Below are 18,373 nucleotides of genomic sequence, written 5' to 3' on the forward strand. Positions count from 1 at the left end.
AATCGCAAACCCTTCCCCCATTTGGAATGCCCCGATTCAATCTCCCCCTTAACCTTCTCCTCAGTGACTCCCATCTCCCATCGCAAACCCTTCCACCATTTGGAATGTCTCGATTCAATCTCCCCCTTAACCTTCTCCTCATTGACTCCCGTCTCCCATTGCAAACCCTTCCCCCATTTGTAAGTCTCGATTCAATCTCCCCCTTAACCTTCTCCTCATTGACTCCCATCTCCCATCGCAAACCCTTCCACCATTTGGAATGTCTCGATTCAATCTCCCCCTTAACCTTCTCCTCATTGACTCCCGTCTCCCATCGCAAACCCTTCCCCAATTTGCAACGTCTCGATTCAATCTCCCCCTTAACATTCTCTTCATTGACACCCATCTCACATCGCAAACCCTTCCCCCATTTGGAACGTCTCGATTCAATCTCCCCCTTAACCTTCTCCACATTGACTCCCGTCTCCCATCGCAAACCCTTCCCCAATTTGCAACGTCTCGATTTAATCTCCCCCTTAACCTTCTCCTCATTGACTCCCATCGCAAACTCTTCCACCATTTGGAATGTCTCGATTCAATCTCCCCCTTAACCTTCTCCTCATTGACTCCCGTCTCCCATCGCAAACCCTTCCCCCATTTGGAACGTCTCGATTCAATCTCCCCCTTAACCTTCTCCTCATTGACCCCCATCGCAAACCCTTCCCCTATTTGGAACGTCTCAATTCAATCTCCCCCTTAACCTTCGCCTCATTGACCCCCATCGCAAACCCTTCCCCGATTTGGAACGCCTCGATTCAATCTCCCCCTCAACCTTCTCCTCATTAACTCCCATCGCAAACACTTCCCCAATTTGCAACGACTCAATTCAATCTCCCCCTTAACCTTCTCCTCATTGACCCCCATCACCCATCACAAACCCTTCCCTCATTTGGAACGTCTCGATTCAATCTCCCCCTTAACCTTGTCCTCATTGACTCCCATCTCTCATCGCAAACCCTTCCCCCATTCGGAACGTCTCGATTCAATGTCCCCCTTAACCTTCTCCTCATTGACTCCCGTCGCCCATCGCAAACCCTTCCCCCATTTGGAACGCCTCGATTCAATTTCCCCCTTAACCTTGTCCTCATTGACTCCCATCTCTCATCGCAAACCCTTCCCCCATTCGGAACGTCTCGATTCAATGTCCCCCTTAACCTTCTCCTCATTGACTCCCGTCGCCCATCGCAAACCCTTCCCCCATTTGGAACGCCTCGATTCAATTTCCCCCTTAACCTTGTCCTCATTGACTCCCATCTCCCATCGCAAACCTTTCCCCCATTTGGAACATCTTGATTCAATCTCCCCCTTCACCTTCTCCTCATTGACTCCCATCGCAAATCCTTCCACCATTTGGAATGTCTCGATTCAATCTCCCCCTTAACCTCCTCCTCATTGACTCCCATCTCCCATCGCAAACCTTTCCCCCATTTGGAACGTCTCGATTCAATCTCCCCCTTCACCTTCTCCTCATTGACTCCCATCTCCAATCGCAAAGCCTTCCCCCATTTGGAACGCCTCGATTCAATCTCCCCCTTCACCTTCTCCTCATTGACTCCCATCGCCAATCGCAAACCTTCCCCCATTTGGAACGTCTCAATTTAATCCCCCCCTTAACCTTCTCCTCATGGACTCCCGTCTCCCATCGCAAACCCTTCCCCCACTTGCAACGCCTCGATTCAATCTCCCCCTAAACCTTCTCCTCATTGACTCCCATCGCAAACCCTTCCCCCATTTGGAACGTCTCGATTCAATCTCCCCCTTAACCTTCTCCTCATTGACTCCCATCTCCCATCGCAAACCCTTCCCCCATTTGGAATGCCTCAATTCAATCTCCCCCTTAACCTTCTCCTCATTGACTCCTGTCTCCCATCGCTAACCCTTCCCCCATTTGGAACGCGTCGATTCAATCTCCCCGTTAATCTTCTCCTCATTGACTCCCATCTCCCATCGCAAACCTTTCCCCCATTTGGAATGTCGCGATTCAATCTCCCCCTTAACCTTCTCCTCATTGACTCCCGTCTCCCATCGCAAACCCTTCCCCCATTGGGAACGTCTCGATTCAATCTCCCCCTTAACCTTCTCCTCATTGACTCCCATCTCCCATCGCAAACCCTTCCCCCATTCGGAACGTCTCGATTCAATCTCCCCCTTAACCTTCTCCTCACTGACTCCCATCTCCCATCGCAAACCCTTCCCCCATTTGGAACGTCTCGATTCCATCTCCCCCTTAACCTTCTCCTCATTGACACCCGTCTCCCATCGCAAACCCTTCCCCCATTTGGAACATCTCGATTCAATCTCCCCCTTAACCTTCTCCTCATTGACTCCCATCGCAAACCCTTCCCCCATTTGGAACGTCTCGATTCAATCTCCCCCTTAACCTTCTCCTCATCGACTCCCGTCTCCCATCGCAAACCCTTCCCCAATTTGCAACGTCTCGATTCAATCTCCCCCTTAACCTTCTCCACATTGACTCCCGTCTCCCATCGCAAACCCTTCCCCAATTTGCAACGTCTCGATTTAATCTCCCCCTTAACCTTCTCCTCATTGACTCCCATCGCAAACCCTTCCCCCATTTGGAAGGTCTCGATTCAATCTCCCCCTTAACCTTCTCCTCATTGACAGACATCTCCCATCGCAAAGCCTTCCCCCATTCGGAACATCTTGATTCAATCTCCCCCTTAACCTTTTCCTCATTGACTCCTGTCTCCCATCGCAAACCCTTCCCCCATTTGGAACGTCTCAATTCAATCTTCCCCTGAATCTTCTCCTCATTGACTCCCGTCTCCCATCGCAAACCCTTCCCCAATTTGCAACGTCACGATTCAATGTCACCATTAACGTTCTCCTCATTGACTCCCGTCTCCCATCGCAAACCCTTCCCCCTTTCGTAACGTCTCAATTCAATCTTCCCCTTAGCCATCTCCTCATTGACTCCCATCGCAAACCCTTCCCCCATTTGGAAGGTCTCGATTCAATCTCCCCCTTAACCTTCTCCTCATTGACACACATCTCCCATCGCAAACCCTTCCCCCATTCGGAACATCTTGATTCAATCTCCCCCTTAACCGTCTCCTCATTGACGCCCATCTCCCATCGCAAACTCTTACCCCATTTGGAACGCCTCGTTTCAATCTCCCCCTTAATCTTCTCCTCATTGACTCCTATCTCCAATCGCAAACCCTCCCCCCATTTGGAATGCCCCGATTCAATCTCCCCCTTAACCTTCTCCTTATTGACTCCCATCTCCCATCTCCAACCCTTCCCCCATTTGGAACGTGTCGATTCAATCTCTCCCTTAACCTTCTCCTCATTGACTCCCATCTCCCATCGCAAACCCTTCCCCCATTCGGAACGCCTCGATTCAATCTGCCCCTTTACCTTCTCCTCATTTACTCCCATCGCAAACCCTTCCCCAATTCACAACGTCTCGATTCAATCTCCCCCTTAACCTTCTCCACATTGACTCCCGTCTCCCATCGCAAACCCTCCCCCAATTTGCAACGTCTCGATTCAATCTCCCCCTTAATCTTCTCCTCATTCACTCCTATCTCCAATCGCAAACCCTTCCCCCATTTGGAATGCCCCGATTCAATCTCCCCCTTAACCTTCTCCTCAGTGACTCCCATCTCCCATCGCAAACCCTTCCACCATTTGGAATGTCTCGATTCAATCTCCCCCTTAACCTTCTCCTCATTGACTCCCGTCTCCCATTGCAAACCCTTCCCCCATTTGTAAGTCTCGATTCAATCTCCCCCTTAACCTTCTCCTCATTGACTCCCATCTCCCATCGCAAACCCTTCCACCATTTGGAATGTCTCGATTCAATCTCCCCCTTAACCTTCTCCTCATTGACTCCCGTCTCCCATCGCAAACCCTTCCCCAATTTGCAACGTCTCGATTCAATCTCCCCCTTAACATTCTCTTCATTGACACCCATCTCACATCGCAAACCCTTCCCCCATTTGGAACGTCTCGATTCAATCTCCCCCTTAACCTTCTCCACATTGACTCCCGTCTCCCATCGCAAACCCTTCCCCAATTTGCAACGTCTCGATTTAATCTCCCCCTTAACCTTCTCCTCATTGACTCCCATCGCAAACTCTTCCACCATTTGGAATGTCTCGATTCAATCTCCCCCTTAACCTTTTCCTCATTGACTCCTGTCTCCCATCGCAAACCCTTCCCCCATTTGGAACGTCTCAATTCAATCTTCCCCTGAATCTTCTCCTCATTGACTCCCGTCTCCCATCGCAAACCCTTCCCCAATTTGCAACGTCTCGATTCAATGTCCCCATTAACGTTCTCCTCATTGACTCCCGTCTCCCATCGCAAACCATTCCCCCTTTCGTAACGTCTCAATTCAATCTTCCCCTTAACCTTCTCCTCATTGACTCCCGTCTCCCATCGCAAACCCTTCCCCCATTTGGAAGGGCTCAATTCAATCGCCCCCTTAACCTTCTCCTCATTGACACACATCACCCATCGCAAACCCTTCCCCCATTCGGAACGTCTTGATTCAATGTCCCCCTTAACCTTCTCCTCATTGACTCCCGTCTCCCATCGCAAACCCTTCCCCCATTTGGAACGTCTCGATTCAATCCCCCCTTAACCTTCTCCTCATTGACCCCCATCTCCCATCGCAAACCCTTCCCCCATTGGGAACTTCTCGATTCAATCACCCCCTTAACCTTCTCCTCATTGACTCCCATCTCCCATCGCAAACCCTTCCCCCTTTTGGAACGCCTCGATTCAATCTCCCTGTTGACCTTCTCCTCATTGACTCCCATCTCCCATCGCAAACGCTTCCCGCATTTGTAAGTCTCAGTTCAATCTCCCGCTTAACCTTCTCCTCATTGACTCCCATCTCCAACCCTTCCCCCATTTGGAATGTCTGGATTCAATCTCCCCCTTAATCTTCTCCTCATTGACTCCCATCTCCCATCGCAAACCCTTCCCCCATTTGGAACGACTCGATTCAATCTCCCCCTTAACCTTCTACTCATTGACTCCCATCTCCCATCGCAAACCCTTCCCCCATTTGGAACGCCTCGATTCAATCTCCCCCTTAACCTTCTCCTCATGACTCCCGTCTCCCATCGCAAACCCTTCCCCCATTTGGAACGCCTCGATTCAATCTCCCCCTTAACCTTCTCCTCATTGACTCCCATCTCCCATCACAAACCCTTACCCCATTGGGAACGTCTCGCTTCAATCTCCCCCTTAACCTTCTCCTCATTGACTCCCGTCTCCCATCGCAAACCCTTCCCCCATTTGGAACGCCTCGATTCAACCTCTCCCTTAACCTTCTCCTCATTGACTCCCATCTCCCATCGCAAACCCTTCCCCCATTCGGAACGCCTTCGATTCAACCTCCCCCTTAACCTTCTCCTCATTGACTCCCATCTCCCAACGCAAACCTTTCCCCCATTTGGAACGCCTCGATGCAATCTCCCCCTTAACCTTCTCATTCACGCTCATCGCAAAACCCTTCCCCCATTTGGAACGTCTCGATTCAATCTCCCCCTTAACCTTCCCCTCATTGACTCCCGTCTCCCATCGCAAACCCTTCCCCCATTTGGAACGCCTCGATTCAATCTCCCACTTAACCTTCTCCTCATTGACTCCCATCTCCCATCGCAAACCCCTTCCCCCATTCGGAACGTCTCAATTCAATCTCCCCCTTAACCTTCTCCTCATTGACTCCCATCTCCCATCGCAAACTCTTCCCCCATTTCGAATGCACCGATTCAATCTCTTCCTTAACCTTCTCCTCATTGACTCCTATCTCCAATCGCAAACCCTTCCCCCTTTTGGAACGCCTCGATTCAATCCCCCTGTTGACCTTCTCCTCATTGACTCTCATCGCAAACGCTTCCTGCATTTGTAAGTCTCAGTGCAATCTCCCCCTTAACCTTCTCCTCATTGACTCCCATTTCCAACCCTTCCCCCATTTGGAACGTCTCGATTCAATCTCCCCCTTAACCTTCTACTCATTGACTCCCATCTCCCATCACAAACCCTTCCCCCATTTGGAATGCCTCGATTCAATCTCCCCCTTAACCTTCTCCTCATTAACTCCCATCACAAACCCTTCCCCCAGTTGGAACGTCTCAATTCAATCTACCCCTTAACCTTCTCCTCATTGCCTCCCATCTCCCATCGCAAACCCTTCCCCCATTTGGAACGTCTCAATTCAATCTCCCCCTTTACCTTCTCCTCATTGACTCCCATCTCCCATCGCAAACCCTTCCCCCATTTGGAACATCTCGATTCAATATCCCCCTTAACCTTCTTCTCACTGACTCCCGTCTCCCATCGCAAACCCTTCCCCCATTTGGAACATCTCAATTCAATCTCCCCCTTAACCTTCTCCTCTTTAACTCCCATCGCAAACCCTTCCCCAATTTGCAACGTCTCGATACAATCTCCCCCTTAAACTTCTCCTCATTGACTCCCGTCTCCCATCGGAAACCCTTCCCCCTTTCGTAACGTCTCAATTCAATCTTCCCCTTAACGTTCTCCCCATTGACTCACGTCTCCCATTGCAAACCCTTCCCCCATTTGGAATGTCTCGATTCAATCTCCCCCTTAACGTTCTCCTCATTGACTCCCGTCTCCCATCGCAAACCCTTCCCCAATTTGCAAAGTCTCGATTCAATGTCCCCATTAACGTTCTCCTCATTGACTCCCATCTCCCATCGCAAACCCTTCCCCCATTTGGAACATCTCGATTCAATCTCCCCCTTAACCTTCACCTCATTGACTCCCGTCTCCCATCGCAAACCCTTCCCCCTTTCGTAACTTCTCAATTCAATCTTCCCCTTAGCCATCTCCTCATTGACTCCCATCGCAAACCCTTCCCCCATTTGGACGGTCTCGATTCAATTGCCCCCTTAACCTTCTCCTCATTGACACACATCTCCCATCGCAAACCCTTCCCCCATTCGGAACGTCTTGATTCAATCTCCCTGTTGACCTCCTCCTCATTGACTCCCATCTCCCATCGCAAACGCTTCCAGCATTTGTAAGTCTCAGTTCAATCTCCCCCTTAACCTTCTCCTCATTGACTCCCATCTCCAACCCTTCCCCCATTTGGAACGTCTCGATTCAATCTCCCCCTTAACCTTCTACTCATGGACTCCCATCTCCCATCTCCAACCCTTCCCCCATTTGGAACGTCTCGATTCAATCTCTCCCTTAACCTTCTCATCATTGACTCCCATCGCAAACCCTTCCCCCATTCGAAACGCCTCGATTCAATATCCCCCTTAACCTTCTCCTCATTGGCTCCCGTCTCACATTGCAAACCCTTCCCCCATTTGGAACTCCTCGATTCAATCTCCCCCTTAACCTTCTCCTCATTGACTCCTATGTCTAACCCTTCCCCCATTTGGAACGTCTCAATTCAATCTCCCCCTTTACCTTCTCCTCATTGGCTCCCGTCTCCCATTGCAAACCCTTCCCCCATTTGGAATGTCTCAATCCAATCTCCCCCTTAACGTTCTCCTCATTGACTCCCGTCTCCCATCGCAAACCCTTCCCCCTTTTGGAACGCCTCGATTCAATCTCCCTGTTGACCTTCTCCTCATTTACTCGCATCTCCCATCGCAAACGCTTCCCGCATTTGTAAGTCTCAGTTCAATCTCCCCCTTAACCTTCTCCTCATTGACTCCGATCTCCAACCTTTCCCCCATTTGGAATGTCTGGATTCAATCTCCCCCTTAATCTTCTCCTCATTGACTCCCATCTCCCATCGCAAACCCTTCCCCCGTTTGGAACGACTCGATTCAATCTCCCCCTTAACCTTCTACTCATTGACTCCCATCTCCCATCGCAAACCCTTCCCCCATTTGGAACGCCTCGATTCAATCTCCCCCTTAACCTTCTCCTCATTGACTCCCGTCTCCCATCGCAAACCCTTCCCCCATTTGGAATGCCTCGATTCGATCTCCCCCTTAACCTTCACCTCATTGACTCCCATCTCCCATCCCAAACCCTTCCCCCATTTGGAACGCCTCGATTCAACCTCCCCCTTAACCTTCTCTTCATTGACTCCCATCGCAAACCCTTCCCCCATTTGGAACGTCTCGATTCAATCTCCCTTTAACCTTCTCCTCATTGACTCCCATCTCCCATCGCAAACCCTTCCCCCTTTTGGAACGCCTCGATTCAATCCCCCTGTTGACCTTCTCCTCATTGACTCTCATCGCAAACGCTTCCCGCATTTGTAAGTCTCAGTTCAATCTCCCCCTTAACCTTCTCCTCATTGACTCCCATTTCCAACCCTACCTCCATTTGGAACGTCTCGATTCAATCTCCCCCTTAACCTTCTCCTCATTGACTCCCGTCTCCCATCGCAAACCCTTCCCTAATTTGCAACGTCTCGATTCAATCTCCCCCTTAACGTTCTCCTCATTGACTCACGTCTCCCATCGCAAACCCTTCCCCCATTTGGAATGCCCCGATTCAATCTCCCCCTTAACTTTCTCCTCATTGACTCCCATCTCCCATCGCAAACCCTTCCCCCTTTTGGAACGCCTCGATTCAATCTCCCTGTTGACCTTCTCCTCATTGACTCCCATCTCCCATCGCAAACGCTTCCCGCATTTGTAAGTCTCAGTTCGATCTCCCCCTTAACCTTCTCCTCATTGACTCCCATCTCCAACCCTTCCCCCATTTGGAACGTCTCGATTCAATCTCCCCCTTAACCTTCTCCTCATTAACTCCAATCGCAAACCCTTCCCCCATTTGGAATGCCCCGATTCAATCTCCCCCTTAACCTTCTCCTCATTGACTCCCATCTCCCATCGCAAACCCTTCCCCCATTTGGAACGTCTCAATTCAATCTCCCCCTTAACCTTCTCCTCATTGACTCCCGTCTCCCATCGCAAACCCTTCCCCCATTTGGAACGCCTCGATTCAATCTCCCCCCTAACCTTCTCCTCATTGACTCACATCTCCCATCTCCAACCCTTCCCCCATTTGGAATGCCTGGATTCAATCTCCCCCTTAACGTTCTCCTCATTGACTCCCGTCTCCCATCGCAAACCCTCCCCCAATTTGCAACGTCTCGATTTAATCTCCCCCTTAACCTTCTCCTCATTGACTCCCATCGCAAACCGTTCCACCATTTGGAATGTCTCGATTCAATCTCCCCCTTAACCTTCTCCTCATTGACTCCCGTCTCCCATCGCAAACCCTTCCCCAATTTGCAACGTCTCGATTCAATCTCCCCCTTAACATTCTCTTCATTGACACCCATCTCACATCGCAAACCCTTCCCCCATTTGGAACGTCTCGATTCAATCTCCCCCTTAACCTTCTCCACATTGACTCCCGTCTCCCATCGCAAACCCTTCCCCAATTTGCAACGTCTCGATTTAATCTCCCCCTTAACCTTCTCCTCATTGACTCCCATCGCAAACTCTTCCACCATTTGGAATGTCTCGATTCAATCTCCCCCTTAACCTTTTCCTCATTGACTCCTGTCTCCCATCGCAAAACCTTCCCCCATTTGGAACGTCTCAATTCAATCTTCCCCTGAATCTTCTCCTCATTGACTCCCGTCTCCCATCGCAAACCCTTCCCCAATTTGCAACGTCTCGATTCAATGTCCCCATTAACGTTCTCCTCATTGACTCCCGTCTCCCATCGCAAACCCTTCCCCCTTTCGTAACGTCTCAATTCAATCTTCCCCTTAGCCATCTCCTCATTGACTCCCATCGCAAACCCTTCCCCCATTTGGAAGGGCTCGATTCAATCGCCCCCTTAACCTTCTCCTCATTGACACACATCACCCATCGCAAACCCTTCCCCCATTCGGAACGTCTTGATTCAATGTCCCCCTTAACCTTCTCCTCATTGACTCCCGTCTCCCATCGCAAACCCTTCCCCCATTTGGAACGTCTCGATTCAATCCCCCCTTAACCTTCTCCTCATTGACCCCCACCTCCCATCGCAAACCCTTCCCCCATTGGGAACTTCTCGATTCAATCACCCCCTTAACCTTCTCCTCATTGACTCCCATCTCCAATCGCAAACCCTTCCCCATTTGGAATACCCCGATTCAATCTCCCCTTAACCTTCTCCTCATTGACTCCCATCTCCCATCGCAAACCCTTCCCCCTTTTGGAACGCCTCGATTCAATCTCCCTGTTGACCTTCTCCTCATTGACTCCCATCTCCCATCGCAAACGCTTCCCGCATTTGTAAGTCTTAGTTCAATCTCCCGCTTAACCTTCTCCTCACTGACTCCCATCTCCAACCCTTCCCCCATTTGGAATGTCTGGATTCAATCTCCCCCTTAATCTTCTCCTCATTGACTCCCATCTCCCATCGCAAACCCTTCCCCCGTTTGGAACGACTCGATTCAATCTCCCCCTTAACCTTCTACTCATTGACTCCCATCTCCCATCGCAAACCCTTCCCCCATTTGGAACGCCTCGATTCAATCTCCCCCTTAACCTTCTCCTCATGACTCCCGTCTCCCATCGCAAACCCTTCCCCCATTTGGAACGCCTCGATTCAATCTCCCCCTTAACCTTCTCCTCATTGACTCCCATCTCCCATCACAAACCCTTACCCCATTGGGAACGTCTCGATTCAATCTCCCCCTTAACCTTCTCCTCATTGACTCCCGTGTCCCATCGCAAACCCTTCCCCCATTTGGAACGCCTCGATTCAACCTCCCCCTTAACCTTCTCCTCATTGACTCCCATCTCCCATCGCAAACCCTTCCCCTATTCGGAACGCCTTCGATTCAACCTCCCCCTTAACCTTCTCCTCATTGACTCCCATCTCCCATCGCAAACCTTTCCCCCATTTGGAACGCCTCGATGCAATCTCCCCCTTAACCTTCTCATTCACTCTCATCGCAAAACCCTTCCCCCATTTGGAACGTCTCGATTCAATCTCCCCCTTAACCTTCCCCTCATTGACTCCCGTCTCCCATCGCAAACCCTTCCCCCATTTGGAACGTCTCGATTCAATCTCCCCCTTAACCTTCCCCTCATTGACTCCCATCTCCCATCGCAACCCCTTCCCCCATTCGGAACGTCTCAATTCAATCTCCCCCTTAACCTTCTCCTCATTGACTCCCATCTCCCATCGCAAACCCTTCCCCCATTTCGAATGCACCGATTCAATCTCTTCCTTAACCTTCTCCTCATTGACTCCTATCTCCAATCGCAAACCCTTCCCCCTTTTGGAACGTCTCGATTCAATCTCCCCCTTAACCTTCTCCTCATTGACTCTCATCGCAAACGCTTCCTGCATTTGTAAGTCTCAGTGCAATCTCCCCCTTAACCTTCTCCTCATTGACTCCCATTTCCAACCCTTCCCCCATTTGGAACGTCTCGATTCAATCTCCCCCTTAACCTTCTACTCATTGACTCCCATCTCCCATCACAAACCCTTCCCCCATTTGGAACGCCTCGATTCAATCTCCCCCTTAACCTTCTCCTCATTAACTCCCATCACAAACCCTTCCCCCAGTTGGAACGTCTCAATTCAATCTCCCCCTTAACCTTCTTCTCATTGCCTCCCATCTCCCATCGCAAACCCTTCCCCCATTTGGAATGTCTCAATTCAATCTCCCCCTTTACCTTCTCCTCATTGACTCCCATCTCCCATCGCAAACCCTTCCCCCATTTGGAACGCCTCGATTCAATCTCCCCCTTAACCTTCTCCTCATTGACTCCCATCGCAAACCCTTCCCCAATTTGCAACGTCTCGATTCAATCTCCCCCTTAACGTTCTCCTCATTGACTCACGTCTCCCATTGCAAACCCTTCCCCCATTTGGAATGTCTCGATTCAATCTCCCCCTTAACGTTCTCCTCATTGACTCCCGTCTCCCATCGCAAACCCTTCCCCAATTTGCAACGTCTCGATTCAATGTCCCCATTAACTTTCTCCTCATTGACACCCGTCTCCCATCGCAAACCCTTCCCCCATTTGGAACATCTCGATTCAATCTCGCCCTTAACCTTCACCTCATTGACTCCCGTCTCCCATCGCAAACCCTTCCCCCTTTCGTAACGTCTCAATTCAATCTTCCCCTTAGCCGTCTCCTCATTGACTCCCATCGCAAACCCTTCCCCCATTTGGAAGGTCTCGATTCAATCTCCCCCTTAACCTTCTCCTCATTGACTACCGTCTCCCATCGCAAACCCTTCCCCCATTCGGAACGCCTCCATTCAATCTCCCTGTTGACCTTCTCCTCATTGACTCCCATCTCCCATCACAAACGCTTCCCGCATTTGTAAGTCTCAGTTCAATCTCCCCCTTAACCTTCTCCTCATTGACTCCCATCTCCAACCCTTCCCCCATTTGGAACGTCTCGATTCAATCTCCCCCTTAACCTTCTACTCATGGACTCCCATCTCCCATCTCCAACCCTTCCCCCATTTGGAACGTCTCGATTCAATCTCTCCCTTAACCTTCTCCTCATTGACTCCCATCGCAAACTCTTCCCCCATTCGAAACGCCTCGATTCAATCTCCCCCTTAACCTTCTCCTCATTGGCTCCCGTCTCCCATTGCAAACCCTTCCCCCATTTGGAACGTCTCGATTCAATCTCCCCCTTAACCTTCTCCTCATTAACTCCTATCTCAAACCCTTCCCCCATTTGGAACGTCTCAATTCAATCTCCCCCTTTACCTTCTCCTCATTGGCTCCCGTCTCCCATTGCAAACCCTTCCCCCATTTGTAATGTCTCGATCCAATCTCCCCCTTAACGTTCTCCTCATTGACTCCCGTCTCCCATCGCAAACCCTTCCCCAATTTGCAACATCTCGATTCAATCTCCCCCTTAACGTTCTCCTCATTGACTCACGTCTCCCATTGCAAACCCTTCCCCCATTTGGAACATCTCGATTCAATCTCCCCCTTAACGTTCTCCTCATTGACTCCCGTCTCCCATCGCAAACCCTTCCCCCATTTGGAACATCTCGATTCAATCTCGCCCTTAACCTTCATCTCATTGACTCCTGTCTCCCATCGCAAACCCTTCCCCGTTTCGTAACGTCTCAATTCAATCTTCCCCTTAGCCATCTCCTCATTGACTCCCATCGCAAACCCTTCCCCCATTTGGAAGGTCTCGATTCAATCTCCCCCTTAACCTTCTCCTCATTGACACACATCTCCCATCGCAAACCCTTCCCCCATTCGGAACGTCTTGATTCAATCTCCCCCTTAACCTTCTCCTCATTGACTCCCATCTCCCATCGCAAACCCTTCCCCCATTTGGAATGTCTCGATTCAATCTCCCCCTTAACCTTCACCTCATTGACTCCCATCGCAAACCCTTCCCGCATTTGTAAGTCTCAGTTCAATCTCCCCCTTAACCTTCTCCTCATTGACTCCCGTCTCCCATCGCAAACCCTTCCCCCATTCGGAATGCCTTGATTCAATCTCCCCCTTAACCTTCTCCTCATTGACTCCCGTCTCCCATCGCTAACCCTTTCCCCATTTGGAACGCCTCGATTCAATCTCCCCCTTAACCTTCTCCTCATTGACTCCCATCTCCCATCGCAAACCCTTCCCCGATTTGGAACGTCTCGATTCAATCTCCCCCTTAACCGGTCTGACGACAGTGGCCGATGTACCTTGCAGTCGGGATGGACTGTGTGGGGCTCGGAGGGCGCGGACTCGCAGAGGGGAGGTGGGTGTTTCCCATGTGTCTGCTGCCCACTCCCGTTGTCCCTCTAGGGGATATAGGTGGCGGGTGTGGAAGGTGCTGTGGTGCATCTTGTCGACGGTACAGATGACTGCCGCTGTGGTCGTGGGTGTGTGTGGAGGGAGTGGATGTCGATGGCGGGGGGGAGGGGGGGGTTAGCCTCTCGATCGAGCGAGGGTGGGGGGGGGCACGTCCGGGACGGTGTTGAGCTTCTCGAGTGTCGTCGGGAGCCGCGCTCACCCAGGCGAATGGAGGAGTGTCCCGTCAGACTCATGACCTGTGTCCGTGTGGATGGTGGACAGGCTTTGCGGGGGGGGGGGGGCGGGGGGGGGGGTGGCGGCGGAGGTGAATTACTCTCCACAGGAGTCCCAGCCTCCGACCTGCTCTCGTTGCCGCAGCGTCCGGGTCCAGTTCAGGTACTCATCAATGGTCACCCCTGTGATGTCGATGGTGGTGAGGGATTCATCGATGGGAATGCCATTGAATGTCAAGGGGGGGGGGGCGTGATGATTAGATCCTCTCATGTCGGAGATGGTCATTGCCTGGGCACGTGCATGAGTGTCGCGTCTCAGAGTCTCATTGCCCCTGTGCGGATGATTGAAGCCTCCGGTGGGATTTTCGAGCTGCCTTTTTCGGAGCGACCTTGGGGGGTGGGGGGTGGGGGGGGGGTGGGGTGGGGCCTGTGAAGCCGACCAGGTCATTCCTCCTACACGCCTCACCCTCTCCTTTCTATCCTTCCTGTCAGATCCTCTCTCGAAGCCAGAGCTGACCATGAACGTACGGACGGGGATCTACTGGAAGGGGCAGAGTTTGCAGATGACCTGTCGGGGGGACGTGCACGGGCCGCGCGTCTACTTCTCCTTCTTCCGGGACGGGCAGCCAGCGATGACCAGGGAGCCTCACAGCTTCCCGATCGTCCAAATCCTGGGGTCCAACAGGGCGGGTGTGTACCAGTGCAGTTACGCCATGGACACCCCTGGGAGGTGGTTTCAATCTCCGCTCAGCGATGGAGTGAGGGTGACGGAAATCGGTGAGTGTCTCTCTCTGCCTCATCAGAGGGCCTCAAACCGTCCAGCATTTTTAAACAGTGACCCCCCCCCCCCCCAAGCCCTCCCGCACCCCCCTCTCCCAGCTCTCGAGAGATCCTATCCCACATCCACCTCAAGAACTCAAAGGTCCCCATCGTCACCTCTCAACCTACTTGTGGTAGTACCAGGTATTGCGGTACATAAGAGGCTGATGTCCATTGGTTAGACCCAGGAGTCTACCATTGGCTGTTGTACGTAGCTCCGCCCTGAGAGGCGGAGGATAAGAACCAGTGCCGTCCCAGCAGCCTTCACTTTCTGTATCTAAGCTGCTGGGAAGAGTTCTAGTAGATTAAAGCCTTCAGTTATGAATCACTTCGCCTTGAGTGTAATTGATCGCGCATCACTACTACACCCTCTTTTTCGCTCCACATTTCCTCCCTTTCTCCCCTCCATCTATCTCTCCTCCCTCTCTCCCCTACTTCCTCCCCCCTCCCTCCTTCTCCGAACGTATCCTATAACTTTCAATAAGATCCCCCCCTCGTCCTTCTAAACTCCCAGCGAGTACAGACCCAGAGTCCTCGACCGTTTCCTCGTACGACAAGCTCTTCGTCCCGGGGATCATTCTTGCGAACCTCCCTCTGGCCCCTTTCCAAGGCCCCAGCACGTCCTTCCTTCGATACGGGGCCCAAAACTGTTCCCAATGCTCCAAATGGGGCCTGAGCAGAGCCTTATGCAGCCTCAGAAGTACATCCCTGGCCTTGTATTCGAGCCCTCTCGACATGAATGCTAACATTGCATTTGCCTCCCTAACTGCCGACCATAGAAATTGCCAAGTGCTAACCCGAGCGCTCTAACCCCGTCCAGACAGCGTGTCCCAGACCGTCACCACCTTCTGTAGAGTTCCTCAAATACTTCTCGCCCCTCACCTCGAACCTGTGTCCCCCTCGTGTCCGAGGACCCTTCAGCCGTGGGGAATTAGCTGCTCCCTCTCCACCCTGCCCTCCCCCCCGCGCCACCACCCCGCCCCTCACAATCCCGTCCACCTCTTCAAGACCTTGAACCCCGTTCTTCACCTCTGCCTGCTTCGTTCCAGGCTATCTGCGGAGGCCGTCGATCGCTCTGGCCGGAGGTCGCGGCGGGGGGTCGGAGGGCGGACGGAGCGTCACCTGCAGAGCCCCAGTCCGGGAAACCGGTCGCAAATTCGACCTGTACCGGAGCGGGGACGGGCGGCCGGTGCTCTCGAGGAAGGCCCGGCCAGGGAGCCCGACCGTCACGTTTGACCTCGAGGGGTTGCTGAGAAGCGGGACGGGATACTACCAGTGTGCCTATCGCAGCGAGCACGGAGGTCAGGAGAGAGTCTCGGAGCGCAGCGACCGACTGGAGATAATCAATTGTGAGATCAATTTTTAACTTGCTGAAATTCGATTCCTCTGCCAAGCTCCATCTCGCCTCAAGTAGGTCGTGCTGTTCTAGAACAAAGAAAAGTACAGTACGACGTCTTACAACACCAGGTTAAAGTCCAACAGGTTTGTTTCGATGTCACTGGCTTTCGGAGCGCTGCTCCTTCCTCAGGTGAATGAAGAGGTTCCAGAAACATATATATAGACAGATTCAAAGACGCCAGACAATGCTTGGAATGCGAGCGTCAGCAGGTGATTAAATCTTGACAGATCCAGAGATGGGGTAACCCCAGGTTAAAGAGGTGTGAATTGTCTCAAGCCAGGACAGTTGGTAGGATTTCGCAGGCCAGACGGTGGGGGGTGAATGTAATGCAACATGAATCCCAGGTCCCGGTTGAGGCCGCACTCGCGTGTGCGGAACTTGGCTGTAAGTTTCTGCTCGGCGATTCTGCGTTGTCGCGGGTCCTGGAGGCCGCCTTGGAGAACGCTTACCCGGAGATCAGAGGCTGAATGCCCTCGACTGCTGAAGTGTTCCCCGACTGGAAGGGAACATTCCTGCCCGGCGATTGTCGCGCGATGTCCGTTGTCGCAGCGTCTGCATGGTCTCGCCAACGTACCGCGCTTCGGGACATCCTTTCCTGCAGCGTATGAGGTAGACAATGTTGGCCGGGTCGCACGAGTGTGTACCGCGTACCTGGTGGGTGGTGTTCTCACGTGTAATGGTGGTACCCATGTCGATGATCTGGCGCGTCTTGCAGAGATTGCCATGGCAGGGTTGCGTTACCTGGGGTTACCCCATCTCTGGATCTGTAAAGATTTAATCACCTGCTAATGGTCGCGTTCCAAGCATTGTTTGGCATCTTTGAATCTGTCTATATATATATGTTTCTGGAACCTCTTCATTCACCTGAGGAAGGAGCAGCGCTCCGAAAGCTAGTGACATCGAAACAAACCTGTTGGACTTTAACCTGGTGTTGTAAGACTTCTTACTGTGCTCACCCCAGTCCAACGCCGGCATCTCCACATCAAAGAAAAGTACAGCACAGGAACAGGCCCTTCGGCCCTCCAAGCCCGTGCCGACCATGCTGCCCGTCTAAACTACAATCTTCTACACATCCTGGGTCCGTATCCCTCTATTCCCATCCTATTCATGTATTTGTCAAGATGCCCCTTAAATGTCACTATCGTCCCTGCTTCCACCACCTCCTCCGGTAGCGAGTTCCAGGCACCCACTACCCTCTGTGTAAAATAACTTGCCTCGTACATCTACTCTAAACCTTGCCCCTCGCACCTTAAACCTATGCCCCCTAGTAATTGACCCCTCTACCCCGGGGAAAAGCCTCTGACTATCCACTCTGTCTATGCCCCTCATAATTTTGCAGACCTCTATCAGGTCGCCCCTCAACCTCCTTCGTTCCAGTGAGAACAAACCGAGTTTATTCAACTTCTCCTCATATCTAATGCCCTCCATACCAGGCAACATCCTGGTAAATCTCTTCTGCACCCTCTCTAAAGCCTCCACATCCTTCTGGTAGTGTGGCGACCAGAATTGAACACTATACTCCAAGTGTGGACTAACTAAGGTTCTATACAGCTGCAATATGACTTGCCAATTCTTATACTCAACGCCCCGGCCAATGAAGGCAAGCATGCCGTCAGCCTTCTTGAGTACCTTCTCCACCTGTGTCGCCCCTTTCAGCGACCTGTGGACCTGTACACCTAGATCTCTCTGATTTTCAATACTCTTGAGGGTTCTAACATTCACTGTACATTCCCGACCTGCATTCGACCTTCCAAAATGCATTACCTCACATTTGTCCGGATTATTCATGGTCGAAATAATTGGAAACTAAATTAAACAAATTAACAAATCGCGAAGGGAGCTTCAAACAATCGCGCCAGAATGCCATTAATGGGAGACATGAAACGCCCCCGTAGTGCCCCCAGGGCGCGGCACCTCGAGAAGGTGGCACGGCCGTTAGCGCTGTTGCCTCACGGCGCCAGGGACGCTGGTCCGATTCCCGGCTTTGGGGGGTGACTGTCGGTGTGCGGAGTCTGCACGTCCTCCCCCGTGTGTGCGTGGGTTTCCTCCGGGTGCTCCGGTTTCCTCCCACGGTCCAAAGATGTGCAGGTTGGGTGGATCGGCCGCGCTAAAATTGTCCCTTGGCGTCCAGGGATGTGCGGGGTTTGGTGACGGGCGCGGGCGGGGGGGGGGCGGGACCTGGG

General features: G+C 52.0%; 1 protein-coding gene across 1 annotated transcript in view; it reads left to right on the forward strand.

The window, feature by feature from the left end:
* The window catches only part of LOC140406149 (immunoglobulin superfamily member 1-like), a gene marked incomplete at both ends in the record, with an annotated part of 73,798 nt that extends 57,658 nt beyond the window's left edge, over positions 1 to 16,140 (forward strand). Inside the window, 2 exons of the mRNA XM_072494290.1 lie at positions 14,465 to 14,749; positions 15,841 to 16,140. Coding sequence (XP_072350391.1) covers positions 14,465 to 14,749; positions 15,841 to 16,140 — 585 coding nt within the window. The remainder of the gene's footprint in view (positions 1 to 14,464; positions 14,750 to 15,840) is intronic.
* Positions 16,141 to 18,373: the final 2,233 nt, after the last annotated feature.

The sequence above is a fragment of the Scyliorhinus torazame genome, unplaced genomic scaffold (assembly GCF_047496885.1).
Source record: "Scyliorhinus torazame isolate Kashiwa2021f unplaced genomic scaffold, sScyTor2.1 scaffold_320, whole genome shotgun sequence".
Classification (NCBI taxonomy): Eukaryota; Metazoa; Chordata; class Chondrichthyes; order Carcharhiniformes; family Scyliorhinidae; genus Scyliorhinus; species Scyliorhinus torazame.